The sequence below is a fragment of the Dipodomys ordii genome, unplaced genomic scaffold (assembly GCF_000151885.1).
Source record: "Dipodomys ordii isolate 6190 unplaced genomic scaffold, Dord_2.0 Scaffold120, whole genome shotgun sequence".
Classification (NCBI taxonomy): domain Eukaryota; kingdom Metazoa; phylum Chordata; class Mammalia; order Rodentia; family Heteromyidae; genus Dipodomys; species Dipodomys ordii.
Genome location: NW_012267336.1, coordinates 4,126,730 through 4,145,369, shown reverse-complemented (window position 1 = coordinate 4,145,369; position 18,640 = coordinate 4,126,730). Strand labels below are relative to the sequence as shown.

At 55.5% G+C, this 18,640-nt stretch overlaps 1 protein-coding gene across 1 annotated transcript in view; it reads right to left on the bottom strand.

The window, feature by feature from the left end:
• The window catches only part of Grm4 (glutamate receptor, metabotropic 4), a 96,661-nt gene that overhangs the window by 39,917 nt on the left and 38,104 nt on the right, over positions 1 to 18,640 (bottom strand). Inside the window, exon 3 of the mRNA XM_013029596.1 lies at positions 16,624 to 16,840. Within this exon, the coding sequence (XP_012885050.1) occupies positions 16,624 to 16,840 (217 nt within the window). The remainder of the gene's footprint in view (positions 1 to 16,623; positions 16,841 to 18,640) is intronic.

The following is an 18,640-nucleotide window of genomic DNA, read 5'->3' as shown; positions in this document are numbered from 1 at the left end:
AGGGGAAGGAGGATTGGGTGGGGGGACAGGGGAGGATGGGAAGGGATGGGAAGGGGAAACAAAGGAGGAGGCTACAATGCTTGATAAGGAATGTACTCATGATCTTGCCCATGTAATTGTAACCCCTCTATATGGTATTTTCACAATAAAAAAAGAAAAAGAAAGCCCTGGTGGACACCTGAATGTAACCCTCTGGGGGGTCTCCCTGCCCACAGAGCCACAGTGACCTCCCCTCTGAGCTGACACTGTAACACAGGCACCAGCACTGGGCACCCACTTGGTACCTGGTGTCTACTTTGAGCTGGGCCCCAGGGCTACAGTGGCTGGCCATGTGCAGTGCTGGCTTTATGGGGCTCACTCCTGATCCCTGGATACGTGTAGGGACACCATGTGCTCTTATGGATGTTTCTTCAAACCTGCCCTCCGCTGCAATTTACCTCTTCTACCTAGAAGCAAATTCCTTGTCATGAGGGCTGGGGAAACGTGTTCAAAGGATGAGCAGGAGCAGAAAACAGTGAGCTGGCCACACAGACTGCCCTGTCCCAAAGGCCAGCCTGAATATTACCAGGCAACAGAGACAGCAGGAACTGGGATGGCCATCCCTGCTGCAGAAGACTCCAGACTGAGAGTCGGGCAGTGGGCCCACTTGTGGGAAGTTGGAAGGTTATCGGGGAGACCTAGGTGCTGGAGGGGGAGAGGGGTTAGTCCTGATTTCCTACCTAGAGGGCCTGATGGGCCCTGGTGGGCTTAGGTTTGTGCAGAACATGAATGTTACGTCAGGGTCCAGCTGCCTCTTCCTGTTCAGCCTATAACCAGAGGAGGAGAGCCAGATCCACTGCCTCCTGCTGTGTGAATTTGTGCATGTTACTTAACCTCTGTAGATGTGAGCCTTCCCTCTTTAAAACAAGGAAGGTCTTTACCTCCACCAGGTAAGGATACTGTAAAGGCTAGGTCTGTCCCTGGAGCCACACCTCTGGGCCTAGCAGGAGAGTGGGGCCTGGAGGGACCTCATCACTCAGCCAGGCCAGGACTCAGGACTATTGGGTTCTGGAACTCAAGAGTTAAGGTCAAAGCATTGAGCTCGACTGAGATCTGTCCTCAGAAATGGGGTGCTGGCAGAACCCAAGGCCACGGTCCAGGGGTTATCTGAAGCACTGCAAGCCCTCTTCAGCTTTCCAGCCACACACAGGGCCACAGATCCTCCCATGGACACCAGCCTAGCCCCCTCTTAGCACAGTGGAGAGTGTAGAACACTTCAGATAGCCTCGGGCTACAAGGGCGAGCATGGGGACATACATACACAAATCTGCCACACCTCACCCATCCACAACCACACAGTAACTGCATAGCAGCACGCAATGAAATGTGTGCTCAGCCTCAGCGCTGCGCATGCCAGCACAGTCAGCTCAAGTTCACCCCAACACACACCTGTGCTATTAGAACTATAGACGGCTCCCCTGCCACACACAGTGACACACAGACACACAGTGACACACAGACATATACACAAAACCACCTATTCACACCATGAACAAGAACTACACAGTCATATTTAACCACATAGCCACACAGACACACACAACCATACACAGAACACATACCTAGCACCTACAACCATAGTCACATGTACCCATACACAGATATGCACATCACACGTACAACACCACAATCACAAACACAGTCATATGCATACCACACCCACTCTCCAGCTTTCCACTGGCTCACAAAATCCTCCTTCGCAGAGCAGACCCTTTGCCAAGCCTCCCTGGTGAATCTCATCTCTGTGTACTGCAGGTACCCCAGGCCTACGCCCCCATCACCAGGGCAAGGTAGAGCCCTGGGACAGCCCGCCCCCAAGGAGCCAGGGAGAAGTTACCTAAGCCTCGCCTTGGCTGTGGTTCTGTACTGACCGGGCGTGGAAGGGAGGCCAGACCTGCTGCAGAGCCCGAACAGGGTGCCTGGGGCCTGGCTACTGGATGGGAGTGTACAGCTTCAATGGTCCTGCTCACTTTCCTTCCTTCTGATCCCTTCCATGGTCCCCAGTGTTCCTTGCCCAGACCATCTCTGTGGACAAGTGGGCTGAATCTGGAGGTGCAGGGGTAATGGGCAGAGGGATGGGGGTTACAGGCCTCAGACAGCTGGCCAGTTGTAACCCAGCAGTCAGATGTCAGGTCCCATCCTGGCCACACACAGCCATCTGTAACATGGTAGGCACACTCTACCCCTGGACACGGAGGGCTGAGGATAGCCTGGCCCCTGGGGAGAGACTTGGGGAATAGCAGAGGAGACAGATCCACTGCCTGGCCAGAGCAGGCTCCATGCCTCGGAGCCCAGCCCCACTGTTCTCCAGCCAGGAGTCTTACGGGGCCATGTAACCGCATTATTTAGAGCTGTATTATTCATGGTATTAGGCTCTGAGCAGAAGGAAATTTGCTGAGTGATCGACCTAATATCTTAACACAAACCCATTTAGGCAAAATACCTTCAAAGTGAGAAAAGCAGGAAACAAAATAGAAAAAGGAAGTGAAGGGACGTGTTTGAGGTAGTTGGTGGTTGGAGGGCCTTGAGGGGGAGCTGAGGGAGCAGGGCACTGGGAGAAGCTGGTTTCTGTCCTATTCAGACCACAGGCTCCTCTTCCCATTGGCAGCTGTGTGGCATCCAGCAATGGGGAAGCCCACCTATTTCTTAGGTTAGACTCAGGGAATGAGGGGCTCCTTTGAGGCCCCTACAGGCCCTAGACTGCTGCATGCAAAGCCGGGTCCTGGTTTGGTATGCACTGTGGAGGGCTGCAGTGAGCACGGCTCTCAGAGGGAAGCACAGCTCTGTCCATACTCAGGCAGCCATGTACAGAATATGGTGTCAGCTCCTTCATCGGGCCCCAGCCCCTGACCTATGGATGGCAAGGCCACAGGGCTCTCCCATCCTTTCCTCTGCCCCTCAGCCTCCCTCAGTGCCCCTCTCCCCCCCCCCACACACACACAGACCACCACCACCACAACAGGACCACTTCCTCCAGCCCATCCAGAATATTCCTGCACTCCAGCCTCTGCCAGCCCTGGTCACTGAGCCAGGGGCACCTCCTTCCCCGCTTGCTTCCCTACCTGCCCAACCCTCCCAGCCTAGGGGCTTGATCTCCCTGACTCTTCTTTAAGAACTTGCCCAGCTCCTTCCCAGAGTTCCAAGCATATCTTCCCACAGGGATCCCATCACACACACCATTTGCTCTTCTCTATTAGCTCCTCCCATCCTCTGTCTGGGGCTGTGGTCCCTTCTGTAATTTACCTACTTCAGGGAGAGGACTGAACCAAGTAGCTGGGGCTCAAATCCTAATCCTGCCACTTCTTTGCTCTGTGACTTCTTAACCTCTCTGGATCTTGTCTCCTCAAAAAGGATGAGTGAGCTAGTTAATATAGGTAAGGTGCTTCAAACAGTGCCAGGCAAATAAGTAGCCGACAAGTACTTCCTATTACTGCACCGTTGTTGGTTTCCTCTACCAGTCCAGGACCCCATGCCCTAGGACACTGTGTCTTTCCCATTCCCCAACTCCTCACAGGAACAAGGACGAGTTCAATCAATGTTGGCTGACTGGATCCTCATTTCCAGCTATGTTTTCTGCCAGTCTCATCTTCCTGATATCTGTGAGAAAAAAAGTCACCAAGGGCCTGCTGTCAGAGACCGCTGGGTGAGGACAGGGTCACTGGAAAGACACCCTGGCCAGTTCCACTCCACCACGAGAGTGAGGAGCTGGGGTTAGGGGCCAGCAGCCAGGCCTGCAGTTTGGCCAGAAAGAATGAAATATTTAGGATCCCACATCCCCAGGAACTAGAAACCGACAAGCAAAATGAAACTTTGAGATGTAATTACGAAGGCAGGCCAAGTATGTCTCCTGCCCCTGGCGGCTCAGCCCCTGCCTACCACAAGCCGGCACTGGGTAATGATGTCCTCCTGAGCCCTCACGCACACCAGCCAGCCCTGGGCTCTCCCCAAATGCCAGAGTCGGAGAGGAACAGCCTGCCCAGGCTGCTCCCCGATGCTACAAACAGAGCAACAGGAGCAGGGCCTGGGTCAGCCCTGGTACAGCTCTAACTGGGTGAACCCCTCACCCCACCAGGCATCAGCTTCCTCCGCTAGAAAACAAACCTGCTGGGCTGTGTGTGACAGAAGGGCAGAACTAGCCCACATGCCAGGTGCCCTCAGTTGGCACCTAGTGAAGGGTGAGGATCAGGGTGACGGATGCTGCCACTGCAGAGCACCAAGAGGCCACCAGGAGACCCCAGCCTGCCTGGGACTCAGTTAAGAAGGGCCGGTGGACCAGTGACCAGGGCTGAGATCTGGACTGGGCTGGGAGCTGCAGATTCCAGAGCCTTCCAAAAGCACTGCTCCCAGGCTCCTGTGTAGCCCTTGGGAGAAGGCCTTGAGCCCCAAGGCTGGGGCCACCTTGGCCAGACCTGGGAGAGTGGATGAGGTCTAGGGGAGGGGAGAGACTAGGAGACACTGGAACCAGCCTTGAGCAAGGGTCAGCTGGACAGCTAGGGCAGGGGCAGTGCAGGGATGCGGGGCCCCTCCCACATGCCAAGCTGGGGAGGGGTCTGGAGAATTGGCTGACTTTCCTTAACTGGCATTTGAGGTGGAACAACTTTTCCAAGTATGGGAGTGCAGTATGAAGGGCATATCTGAGCACTGACTATTTGCAGACACATCTCATGACAACCCAGTGTCCCCACAGATTCCCCAGTAGGATGGGACTGCCTGGCATTTTGAGCTCCTTTCTGATCTAAGCCCAGGGCCCAGAGAAGGACAGTGATTTGCCCCAGGCTTCCAACACCTGTAACACAAAAACACTCTCCAGGTCTTTCTCCAGACTGACTCAGGAGCCCAGACAGCCCAGTGCACTTCCTGCAGGAAGACTTCCTGGGTGTCGGCAGGCTTCTCTTCCCCAGACTTCTATAGCAACCCCAATGCTGAGTTGTCTCTCACAGCCGTGAACAGAAAGGTTTGGAAGAAGCACTCTGAGTACAGCAGCCTCTGGCATTGCTGGGCTCAGCGCTGTCCCTTACTCAGAGCTGTGCACACCCCTGTCAGAAACAGTCCTGGGCTGGGGTACCGCCACAAAGAGGACCAGTTTGGCCCTGCCTCGCCCAGAGCACATCCTCCTCCAAAGTGCACAACAGGTGCCAGGGAGTGAAGGGATAGACAAATGATGATGATGAATGAGATAATAGATGGATTACTTAACTAAAAGCTGGCCTAGGCTGGGACATGGCGCCAATGGAAGAGCACCCGCCTTGCGAGTGCAAAGCTCTGGGTTCAAACACGAGTACCAACCAAAAGTTAAAAAAAAAGGTAGCCTGGGACTGTGGCTTAGTGGTAGAATGTGCTTGCCTAGCATGCATGAAGCTTTGGGTTCAAGTCCTCAGTACCACATAAGCAGAAAAAGCTGGAAGTGGTGCTGTGGCTCAAGTGGTAGAGTGCTAGCCTTGAGCAAAAGAAGCTCAGGGATAGTGCCCAGGCCCCGAGTTCAAGCCCCAGGACTGGTTTTTTTTTAAAGCTGGCTTGTTGTCCAGAGGTCTCTTTCCCACTTATTCCCCTGCACACTCTGTTCACTGTCTCCATCTCTGTCTATTTGTCTGTCTGTCTCTCTCTCCCTCTCTCTCATTCACCCCTGTAGAATGCTTTCTCCCCAAGTTAGCTCCTCTAATCAACTCATGCCTGGTGAAATATGATCATTTTATAGAAAAGGAAATGAAACCCTTCCCTGTGCCACGGCTCAGCCCCAGCCCTTCCGCCTGCCATCTCTTCCCCTAGCTTCTCCCCCCCCCACCTTTCTCTCTCTCTCTCTCTCTCTCTCTCTCTTTCCACTCTCAGCCCCACAACCTTCTGAGGTGACCTGGAAAGCTGTCCTCCCATCTCTGAATCTGTCACCTAGATCAGGCATGGTGGGACCCTGCTACCCCCACCACCCACCCATCTACCCACATCTCCAAAGCCTCTTCCTGGGCTCTCTGCAAATCCCCTTCCCCCCTTCCCTCCGGCTTGTCACTTTGTCCTGCTTCCTCTTCCCATCCTAGACTTCCCTTGGGCTCCAAGACATCGTTAGCTTTCCTCTGGCTCATTAAAAATGAGAATTTGCACAGAATATCCATATGATTGTTCTGTCTACAGCAAAATGGGGCATGGATATATAATGCGCCGTGCAAGTCAGTCAGGGAGGAAAGTGAGGACAGTTGCAGTTGCAGGAGGAGGAGGGTGAACTCTGATCATGAGGAAGCCAAGGGCTCACCTTTGGGACTGGAGGCAGAGATAGCATCTCACCCCTCTGGCCCCTGCCTGGCCTCCCAGACATTAATTCGCCTGTGTGTTTGTGTATGTTTAATTCTCACAATAACCAGTAGACTACAATCATCTCCACTTTCCAGAAGAGAAACCAAGAGCTGTCCAAGGACTTGCGAGGCTAGCAGGCTTGGGGGGAGCCTTAGAGACCTGCTGCTCTTCTAGATGCTGCCCCACCCCTGGACACCTCCCACTGGGGACAGGCCTTTCCATGGACAAGTCTCCCTCTTCCTTATTCCTGCTGGACTCTTCCTCCTCCCAAACACAGCTTAGCCAGTGATGCATCCCGGCTCATAGCTGCTTTCAGCCTGGCCTGGTCCCAAGAAGGGTTGGTTCACAGCTCTGCCCAGGTATAAATGTACTTGAATGAATTAAAAAAAATGTACTTGAATGAAAAAAAGGAGGGAAGGAGGAAGGGAGGGAGAGAAGGAGAGAAAAACAAAAATAGAAACTGACAATAAAGTCAAGGGGAAGGGAGCCTGCACTTTATAGTTTGCCCTGCTTCAGTATCCTAGGACTACAGAGACAGGGGCCACATGTTAGAGTCCAGTGCTGCTGTCCATGGTGCTGAGCACTTGCTGACCTCACCTGCCTGGGTACCCCCATCTCTGCCCACAGAGCCCAAAGCAAGCCCCATGGGCGGGCCCAACCTGCAAAATTCACCCCAAACTTGTCACCACCTCCACTTCCTGCTCCACACATCACCTTTCTTATGTGACTGCAGTGGTCTCCTCACTGCCCAGGCCCCAGTCAATTCCCTATACAGGAGCCAGAACAAGTTTAGGAAATCTGAGTTCCCTTGTGCCCCCTCCCCTCAGCTTACAGCCCTCCAGTGGCTCTCTTCCCACTCAGAGCAATAGACAAAATCCTCTGGATGCCCAGGAGACACCCTGTGACCTACCTGCCTCTCTTCTCCTCCCCTCCTTGTCCATTCTGCTCCCACCTCTCAGTTGTTCCTATCTGCCAGGCAGGCTCTGGCTCAGGGCCTTTGTAGTTACTGTTCTCATCCTGGACCTTCAGAGTCCTCCCATGGGCCCCTTCCCCGCACTGGGGCTCTGGCCAAACACAAACACCAAGTCTTCAAGCAGGCAGATTATGCTACCCTCACCTGAGGCATCTCCCCCACTAGCCTAGTTCCTGCCTGAAATCTCATTAACAGTGCTGTGTGGACCTGTCCACTGAGAGCTGCCTCTAGCCTTTTGCCAGATGATGGGGCCAGGGGTGTTAGTCCGTAGATCCTTCATAAATATGTATTCTGCAGACAATGCATTGCTGTGCAAAGACCAGGAATGAAAAGACTGGTAGGAAGATGACAAAGACACCCTGTGGCTCACACACACACCCCCAGCCACACCTTCCCAGGAGCTGTGTGACCTAGAGCCCAAACTCCAAACTCAAATCTCTGAGGCGCTGAGGCCCCAAGAATGCTTGATGCCTGATGTTTCCCCCCTCTCTCTGTCTCTGTCTCTGTCTCCCTCTCTCTCTCTCTCTCTTTCTCTCTCTCTCTCTCTCTCTCTCTCTCTCTCCTTCCTTCTTTTCCTCCCTCCCTTGCAGCTGGGGAGCCTGGGCAAGCCCTGGGGAGCCTGGCCTCAAGTGTCTCCATCAGAGGGGGCCACTCCTCAGGGCTGCAGGGTCTCAGGCTGGGACTAGACTTCTATTTTGATGGTTAATGCCTGGACATTTGTGCATTAAGACAAAGGACAAACCAGGCTCAGTGGCTCAAGACCCTAATCCTAGCTACTTGGGAGACAGTCTGGGGGATCACAGTTCAAGGCCAGAGCATGAGCCTTCACGCGCCTTCATCTCAATCAATGGCTGGGTAGAATGACATCTGCTTGTCATGCCCAGTGACACAGGGTAGAACAAGTAAGAGGATCACAGCTCAGGCTAGCCTGGGCGTAAAGTGAGGTCCTATCTTGAAAATAACCAGGATAGAAGGGAGCTGCAAACATGGCTCAAGTGGTAAAGTGTCTGCCTAGCAAATGTGAGGCTCTGAGTTCAATCCTCAGTACTGAGAAAAAATAAAAATAGAAGCGAGGTGCTAGTGGCTTACACTTGTTATCCTAGCTACTAGGGAGCCGTTGAAGCCAGTCCCAGCAGGAAAGTCCACGAGACTCTTATCTCCAATTAAGGACCAGAAGTGGAGGTGTGCCAGAAGTGCAGGTGTGGCTCAAGTGGCAGAAAGTCCGTCTTGAGTAGGGGAAAAAAAAAATAGGGAGAGCTCTCAGGTCTTGAGTTCAAATCTCAGTACTGGCACAAAGTAATACTAATATTAATTAATTAATTAAGGACACTGGCCCGGCTAGCTAAGGGGCTGGTGTGGAGTATAGAATCTGTGCAGGCTCAAGGACTGTGGGAAAGGGGACTGGGCCGGAAATACAGAAGACAAGGCAGAAGTGTCTACTTGCATGGACCCATGAAAGGCATACGCCCCTTTCTGGGCTCCAGAAAAGGATGGGACCTTTCCAAGGTATGGAATAGGGAAGCTGGCCACTGGCACACAGTGGCCTCCTATTGGCCCGGAGCAGGGCTGGAGGAGGAGCGAGTGAGACCGGGTGTAAACTTAGTCTACAGGCAGCTGTGTGACCCTGGACAGGTAACTGTCCCTCTCTGAGCCTCTTTGCTGATGTAAAGGTGTAGATATGGCTTGCTCTGCTGCATCTCTAAGGAATTCAGAGGGATTTCTGGGGTGCCTGGAGTTCCGCTCCACAGAGAAAAGCAGGTGGAAGCCCAGAAGTCAGCAAAGAGGTGAAGAGGGGTCCCGGAGGTCAAAGGTCAGTGGCAGTGGGCTGGGCAGTCTGTGGCCTGGACAGCAGGGGCCTGTTGGAAGGGGTCCTGTCCCACGGGAGCCCGGTGAGCTTTGTGACTGCAGAGGCTCAAGTAAGGAGGCGGGAAAAGGACGAGATGAACTTGAACAGAAGTTAGGTCAGAGACACCTGTAAAGGCCCCAAAGGGGCCGGGGCTGAGCAAACCCACCAGCTCCACTGGGGCTGCACTGGGCGCAAGAACACGAGGCCAAGCTCACATATGACACTGGACCTCCATGAGGCCAGGCAGGCAAGAAGAGCCACGGCATGCAACAATCGACACCGGCACCTTCACCCCAGTGAAAATGCTGAGGCTCAGAGGACAGTGACCCATCCAGGGTCACACAGCCGCCCAGAGCCAGGACGAGAACTTTCAGCCCTGACTCCCAGCCAGAAGCCTTCTATCCCAGCACGGTGTTTAATACCATGCCCAGGCCTGTGCCAACCTCACAGCAACCCTACATGGAGCCCTGTTCACAAAGGCAGAAACTGAAGCAAAGAGCCTTGAGTGACTGCTCAACGTGGCCCCGCTCATGGTGGAGAGACAGAACTTGAACCTGGCCGCCTGCCCCAGCGTCTGGCCTCTTACTCACCCAGTTCTGCTACAATTAGGCTCTGAGAGCCAAAGCCATAAAGGCAAAGGGAATTCCTGAAATCCCTAAGGAATCTCCACACATGTGGAACCAGCGAGGAGGCAAACGAAAGGTCACGCTGCCCCCCGTCCAGGGGAAAGGACACAAATCCGGAGCAGCACGGCTCCGCCTGTGACATCTTCCTCCTGTCACTGCTGTCAAGCTCAGAGGCAGCAGGCTCACGTCCCTGCCGTGATAGCCGGATGCATACATCAGAGGAGCCCTGGGAAGAAGAGTGGCCACGCCAAGAGAAAAGCAGCAGGGCCTCATGACACCCAGCCCCAGGGACTGAGGAAATCGAGGGATGTCAGCACCCTGCCACAGGCTAGAGTGGCAGGAAAATCAGAGCGGACAGGCAAAGTCCCCGAGGCGAGCCAGACCAGCGCAGGGGGTTCATCTTCATAGCAGGTCAGAATTGACCTGGCAATCACTAGTAGTCACATTAACACCAGCACCTTGCCGATCTCTGGGCTGGGAAGGAGACCCTGCTACTGTGGCTGGTGGGCCTGTGGCTCAGCAGGGGACCTCTATATTGGGTCTAATTCATGCTCTCTCCTCCAAGCAGAGTGATAAGACGCATGGGCGGATCTAGGCTCAGGCTGGCCTGGCTGATAGGCTGGGATGGCTATGTGGAAGGACCACTCCCATCCCAGTCCTGGGAAAATACGGGATCTGAAGGGCACAGCCTGCAGGCCTGACCTGGGGCCATGACCTGGTGCCGCTGCCCCCAAAGTCAGCCAGCAGGGATATCCACGTCTACCCTGAGAAGCTGCCAACACCATTCAACACTCAAAGGCCACGCAGCCTCCCCCACACACACACCCCAAGCTCACTTCCACCAGATCCCCATCAGCCATCTTCATGAACCAGGCACTGACCCCACGCAGCCGGCTTCAATCATTCCCCAGCTGAAAGACCAAGCCCCAAAGCTACCCCTGGACACCTACCCAGCGAGCCTTAAGGCACTGCCCATTCAAAACTCCTCCATGGACATCTCCCAAGTAAAGTCACCGGAGGACATCCACGGTGACCACAGGATAGACCGAGGGAGGGAGAGGCCATGAGGAACATTTGCTTCCATGAGGGATGGCCAAGTCCCAAACCTGCCACAGATAGAAGACATCCCAGATGGCAGCAGCCGTTCCAGTGACCAGGGCTGGTCACCAGCTCCCTTCACCCACTTCTATGGAGGCCTGTGATGTGTGGGAGCAGAGGGGCCTGGGGCTGAGCAGGTCCTCTTCTCTCCCAGGCCACGGGGAAGAGGGAGAAGATTCAGCAGACCCAGGGCTGTTGTGACAGGAGAACGACTCTCCCTCCTACCTGCCTCCCCACCCCCACCCCGGCCAGGAGCATCTGAGTCTGGGGATGTACAGGGGACATCTGCAGGGTGTGGGCGCTCAGCAGTGATGGAACCACCTGGCATTGGCAGCAGGCACCAATACACCACCTCGTAAAGCAGACACAAAGGCCCACGTGCCACAGCATTTCAAGTGACAGGGCTGGCCGACATCGGCTCACCTCGCAGGGCTCTCTGTCCCGTGGCCACTGGCACCAGGCCAGCCCCTTGCTGGGTCCCATCTGCTATCCTGCCCCCACGCTCTCCTCCCGCTGCTTCCCGCCTGGCCTGCCCTTTCGCCCCTCTCCCCTTGTGTCCTGCGGCCCTGGGGTGTGTCTTTCCACTTGGACAGGACGTGTCATTACACTCAGCTAGCTTCCGCAGGCAGGGGTGCTGCTCCAGGCTCTGCCCTGCTCAGCCCGGGCTGCTGATGAGACCCAAGAAGTGAGGCCTGGCGCTGCTCCCGTACAGGTGGGAAACAAAGCCAGGCAAGGAGGGGCTGTATCTCAGGATGAGACACAATGAGGGCAGGAGAAGCCCACATTTCAGACAAGCAAAGCTGGCACCGCTGCTGAGTGCCCAACCGCTGCCTTCTGCCCTGGATAGGACTTCTGTCCTCAGTGAATCCAAGCAGAGGGTGGAGACAAGTCAGCTCACTGAAGAGGAGGCTGGGGCCTCAGGGCAGCCTGACCAGCCCCCTGCACAGCCAGCCTCAGTCTTCTCCTTCATAGGCTGGGAGATCAATGTCTGAGGCCCAAGGCAGGTGGAGAACTAAAGAACAAATGAGTGGCTTGGAGGCTGGATTTTGTGATCAATGATCCAATCAACAAATGTTTATTGAGCAACTACTATGTGCCAGGGGCTGGGCTAAATAGTAGAAGTGTAGCAGGGAACAAACAAAGCAAAAAAAAAAAAAAAACAACCTTGCCCTGTGGACCATAGGATAGAAAACATGTTAATTAGCCCAGCACTATGAAGGGAAACCAAGAGGATATAAGAATTGAGGGAAATAGTGGGGAAGGGCTGACTTAGATGGTTGGCCAGAGAGGTCGCTCTAAAGAAGGGTTACCTGAGAATACTAAGGATCTGGGCCACACGGATAAAACAGGGGGGGGGGAGGGTTCTGGGGCAGGAGACCAGCCAGTGCAAAGGCCCTGAAGTAAGCTCCTGCTGCCTCTTGCTTGAGAACCAATGAGGAGGCTAGTGTAGCTGGAGGAGAGGGAGGGGAGAGTGGATAGACATGAGGTCAGCCAGGGAAGGAGGTGTGGCAGAGTCTGGGTGTCCACTTAGGGGATTCTGAGGGGACTCAAGCCAAATCCGGCTCCCCAGATGTGATAGTACCAGTCTTTTCAGACGGCCAGTCCCCCAACAGGACAGGGTCCATTCACGAGAGGAAACCCAGCCCCGTCGCAGCTGGACTGGGAGCAGAAGCTGCAGGCTGTGAGCGTCCACCGTCCCAAGCAGGGCCTTGCAGCCCAGCATGCCACGGCTCTGACTGAAGCTATCGAAATGCAAGTTTGCCGCTCAGCCCTGGAGGTCAGACCAGCCCAGCCCGACTCGGCGTGGTCTCTGGAATCTCAATGGGGCCATGGAGCACCGCAGAGGTGAAGCTTCTGAGCTTCCTGCTGAGCACAAGGCATGCCATCCTCCAGGAGCAGGCCAGAGCCACCGGCTTTGGCCAGCTACAGCCACAGAGGCTATCTGGTCCCCAGCCTCGGAGCACAGGATCCACCACCCAAGACGACGCCAGCCAAACGTCCAGCAGAGGGCCCTGCCCGAGAGGCCGGCATCCTCTCTGTCACAGCATGGGAGGTGGGGCTGCGCAGCAGCCAGGGAGACCCGGAGCTAGGTTCCACTCCTGCCCTGCTGGCTGTGGGGCCTTAGGGGAGTTACTCCACCTCTCTGAGCTCCAGCCTGGCCAGTTCTGCACAACACAGCTGTCTTGAGACTTCAGCTAGACCCTCCATGCTTCTAGGCGGCCCTGCAAAGGCCCTAGCATGCCTGGGCCTTGTTTTTCCTCTTTTGGAAAGTGAGGGCACTAGTATGGGGAAACTGAGGCTCGCTATAGGACCCCGTGGATATGGAAAAGCCATACAGCTTAAAAGTTAGTGTCCAGAGCCCCAACCCACAAGGCACTGGGCCACCTTCAGATCTGTGCCACCCCTCCACCGGTTTTCCCTCTGCTAGTGACGCACTTGCCTTATCTCGGGAGCGCAGGCGGGGCCTGCTCCAGAGTCTAATCCTGTCTGTCCCACTGAGGAGCCCAGCGGGAAGCAGCTCCCACTCCCGCAGCCTTAGCCTCAAGCCACAGAGGGAGCCCTGACTGCAGGGCCCCCATCCGCCCTCATGCACAAGGGGAGAGCCGTACCAGACCGCACAGAGGCCCAGTGTGCCACAGACCCCTACAGAAAGAAGTGGGTGCCAGTCACCAGCCAGATTTCACATGCATGCACCTGCCTTAGCCCTCCCTGACTATCTGCCCTGGGCCCACCACACCAGCTGTATGGCAAGAAACCGACTGGCCTGGTTCCTCTAGCTCCATTCCTGAGCCCATATGCAGCCTCAGTCCATGTCCCATAAGCCCTCTTGGGTCCCCTGGCTCCCCAGGCCGCCCTAGAATAGCCAAGCGCCAGACCCACATGTCAGCCCTTTAGGGGGCGTCCCTGAGCTCTCAGCTCCATGCGCCGCGAACACCTTGCAATCTGAAGACAGCCTTGTTCAGTCCCACTTCACAGACGAAGAACCTCCAGGAAGCTCAACAACTTTCCCAGGGCCACAGAGCCAGTTTGCTCTATCTGACGGAGCCTGACGATGTTGCAGTGGCTGTAAAGCCAGCAGGGAGAAGCAGGAAGAGGGGAGGAGAGCCTGGGTCCCAAAGCTCTGCTCCATGTCCTGCTCTGGCTGTGTCCTAGCTGTGTTTCACTAGGATTCCAAAAAAGTCAAGAAAAGGGGTGAGGAAGGTAGGGGGTGTGGTGCAGGCTAGGCTTGGTTAAGGCCTCAGTATTTGCCCAGAGCAAAGAAGGTAAGGATGGCAGGGGCTGACAGGGCTGGGCTTCCCAATGGATAAGCCCCCACTGATGGGGGCTCTCTAGCTGAAGGACAAAGCTAGGTGCCCATCCCCAGCTCTTCCACATTCTGGCTGTGTGGCCTTGAGAAAGCCACTTGCCCTCTCTGACCCCTGTCTACTCATCTACAGAATGGGGCCCAGCCCAGGCTAGGCGCCTGGGACTCACTCACTCCCACTGTGATGTGTGTCCCCCAGCTGGAGACCAGCATGTGCTCCCCTCCCTGCCCAACTCCTCTGAGCAACTCGTAGATGATTTATACTTCAGAGGACAAATCAATACAATATACGGCCGGAGACATCTTTAATCTTTCGCAGGGATTAGGCTACAAGGTACAGCGGCCTCTTTCTACCAGCCACTCAATTCTGATTTCAATTTGGCCAGCTGCAGCCAGGCTTTCTCTCTCCTTTTCTTTTACACCCACCCGAAGACCTTCCTCCAAATAAAATCCTATTGAACAGGTGGGGCCAGGGGACCCAGCTAGCTGCCCATAGCCTGGCCAGGCCCCCAGGACTGCCCAGTGCGGAAAGACTGGTACAGAAGGAGAGTCTGTGGACAGGCGGGGAGCCAAACCTTCAGCAATGGCACCCGGGGTGGTGGGCGCTAAGTCTGGGACCCTTCAGCCAGGACAGGAGGGCCCGGGCTGGGGGCCCTGGCATAGCAGCTGATTCTCTAGTTTTTCTGACCTGTGAGGCCTTTTTTTCTAACTCCCAACACTTGATTAGCTGCTTGTAAAAACAATTCACATAGTTCTACCTTCACCCAGAACCTAATATCTGGAATGAATCTCCCGTCCATCCTGGCAGTGTTTGTGTGTGCGTGTGTGTTTCTGTTTGTCCATCTGTCTGCCTGCCTCGCACAGGAACAGACTCACACAGGGGTGAGCTACCTGGATCTCAGTAAGGGTGAAAGGGTGGGGGCACCAGGGGTACAAGACAGAGTTAACGAGGAGACAGGAACAGCTGAGATTTCTACTCCTGGAGTCCAGAGGCTTCCCTGTTTCTGACTCTGCATTCTGTGTGACCTGCTAGTTACTGGATAGCTTCTCTTCTTCTTTCCCCTCCTGTAAACTGGGGTGCACACCTGACAGGGCAGGGGTCACCTTAAAGCTGATGCCGGTACGTGGAAGTCCTAGGGGCCCCTCTAAGTCTGCTAGGGCAAAGACTAACACTGAGGGACACTAAAACTCTGAGCCTTCTGTCCCTTCCCCTGTCCACTACCTTTGTCCCCAAGTGCTAGAAAGGTCATACCTGAAGCAAAAGGCAGCAGGCTTGCTTGGGGGAGAAGTCAACCATTGGGAGGAGAGGAAGCAGTGTTTATGAGGGTGGTAGGTCACCTCCCAGCAAAGGGAAGGGCGTGTGGGCTGCCAGAGGGGAGGGGAGATGGGGGACTATGGTTCTATTCTGAAACTGTCACTCAAGGGGCTGCTGCCAGCTACCTGCAGGTGGACAGGTCTGGCCGGCCTGCCCCTCCCTCTGCCTCAGACTGTGAGGTGAGGGTAGCCCAGGACCATCAGTCAGCACTGGCCTACTTCCCGCCGCCGCCCCTCCGCTGTGCGGTGGCACCCAGGCAGCTTCAGCTGTACAATTAAAGGGGCTCGTTGGAGATTTATAGCAGGATTATGCCTGCAGGGTGTTACCAGCGCCAGCCTCCGGACACCGTGGTCCTTAGGAAAAGCAATTACAGTCCTGGAGCCCTGCAGGTATAAATATAGGGACACCACAATCCAAGGTGAAGAGTGGCAGGTGTGCTACTTAGAGACAGGCCTTGAGCAAGGCCAGAAATGGGTGGATGGACGCTGTAAGACGGGCTGCCCGGCTGGACATGGGGATCCCTGCCTCCCCACAGGGGGTCCCAGGCAGGGGCTCACTGCGTGACACCTCAGGAGGTCTGCACCACGGCATCAGCAGCCAGGCCTCGGGGCCCTGAATTACAAGCCACAATGTCGATGCTTGTGAGAGCCCTAGTCCAGAGGGACTCCTGAAAGCTTTGTCTCAGGAGCCACTGCGGGAGGCAGTTTAGGAAACACAAGCTAGTTGGAGAGACCAGAGGAGGACAAACCACGTACCCAGAGCCGCTTGCATCCCATCAGCAGGGCTCACGTCTTCATGAAGGCCCAAACCAGCACAGCCCACCCGCTGGTGTGAGGAGAGGACCCCCACACATGTACACACACACCCCTGTTAGGACAGCTGCATCCCACAGCCCCTCCTCCTCAGCCAGCCATGTCTGCAAAGGGCCTCACACACACACACACACACACACACACACACACACCCCTCGGAGTACCTAGCATCCAGGAGGCCACGGTTCTAACCCAGCTCAAAGGAGAGACTGAGCCCCACAGAAGGTGTGGCTGAGGGTGGCCCAGCTCACGTCCTGCGTGGTCCCCTTAGCACTGCACAGCGATGACACCTCCTTCCCCACGCACAGCCGGAGGCTACCTGACTCACCATCCTCGCGGGACTTCTGGATGAAGGCCTCCACGCCGCTCTCGCCATAGCTGCCCTCCGAGGCCAGCGTGGACACGTAGTTCCACTTGAGGGCACGGACGATGTCCACCATGGCCTGGGCCTGGAACGTGTCCGAGGGCACCACGCGGGAGAAGAAGTCGTAGCGGCTGTTGTCGCTCAGGTCGGGAGCGGTGGAGGCGTAGCTGATCTGGGGGATCTGGAGGGAATGAGAGGGAACACTGAGGGGGCAGCTGTCAGTCTACCCAGCCCAGCCAACCCCATGGCCCTACACACCAACCTCCCCCACCCCACAGCCTTGGGACCCCAGCCAGCACTTCCAGGGGCACGGACTCCCTCACCCTTTGGAGACCCCATAACATGGGCAGGACAGATCCAGCCTCACCTGAGGCCGGAGGAAGCAGGAAAGCTAAGGGTGGTCAGCCCTGCCTCCGCTCCGTGCCACCCACCTCTTACCACTCAGTAATCCCAGATCCTGTCCACCCCAGCAGGGGTGAGGCTGGTGGGAAGCAGGGTGAGAGGCATCAAGCCTCCTACCCCCAAAGTCTTCCCACCAGCTCTACCAGATCCTACCTCTGATGAACCCAACCCCCCCCAGTGCCATATGCAAACACGAACTCACATGCCAGGAGCCATACCACCAGCTGGACTTGTCCAAGTGGGGAAGAAGTTCAGCCTGGTGGTGTTCAAGGTGGGGAGATGGGTACCCCAGGGGCCCTAGGAAATCGTTTGGTCCAACCTCTGGCCCCAGGAGCACCCCCTGCAGTGACCAAACAGCGCATTTCTAGGCTCAGCAACTTCCTCCTGGCCAGCTCAGAGGAGAGAGAGCCCCGGCCCCAGCTCCTGACCCTCACCCTCAACCATGGACAGAAGCACAGGTACACAGAGCAGGGGGTTCAGAAGGTCCCTTCTCGCTGCCATCTGCTCACAGGGCCCAGCGAGGCAGCTGCTGCCTCTCGGGCAACTGCGGGGCACACCCAAGTCTCCTGCTCCAGCCTCTTCCCAGCCCCACCCTCCCCGGGACGGGTAGATGGGCTGAGCTCAGCAGTGAGTTCAGAGCAAGAGACCAGCCTGACTGGAGCAGAGAAGGGAGTCTAACCACCATATAATAAAGGAACAAACGGCTAAGGGGAAGACTGATGGGGCAAGGGTCTGCCCTCCACCGAAGATGCCAATCACCAAAAGAACCCCCAAGACAACCTCCCAGCTGGCCCCTCACCAATTCTTCCCACTGAACCCAAATCCCTGGGACCTGCAGGATGAGGAGAGAGGAAGGAAAAAGTTGATTGACTTGAGGGGGGTTGGAAAGACCAGAGGGTAGTTAATTCCCTCGGCTTTTAGTTGATTGATTTGGGAGGTTGGAGAGACCAGAGGGTAATTCCCTAGGCCTTTTCACTGTCGCTCTTGGGGTCTTTATAAAATGGAGTGCAGAGCCAGGTGCTGGTGGCTTGTGTCTGTAAACCTATCTACTTGGGGAACTAACAACAGAAGGATTGAGGTTCCAGGCCTACTCTGGGTAGAAAAATCCACAAGAGGGGCTGGGAAGGTGGCTCAGTGGTAGAATGCTTGCCTTGTATGCATGAGGCCCTAGGTTCGATTCCTCAGCACCACATAAGCAGAAAAAGCCGGAAGTGGTACTGTGGCTCAAGTGGTAGAGCGCTAACCTTGAGCTGAAGAGCTAAGGGACAGAGCCCAGGCCCAGAGTTCAGGCCCCACAACTGACCAAAGAGAAAGAAAGAAAAAGAAAAACCCACAAGACTATTCTGAGACTTCATTTTCTGAGCCAGGAGAATGGGTGTGGTAAGGAGCATCAAATAGGCCAAGTGAGATCCAAGTATGCACCTGGAAATGAAGTGAGACTCTATCTGAAAAATAACCAGTGTCAAAAAGAACTGGAAGCCGGGCGCTGGTGGCTCACACCTGTAATCCTAGCTACTCAGGAGGCTGAGATCTGAGGATCACGGTTCAAAGCCAGCCCGGGCAGGAGAGACCGTGAGAC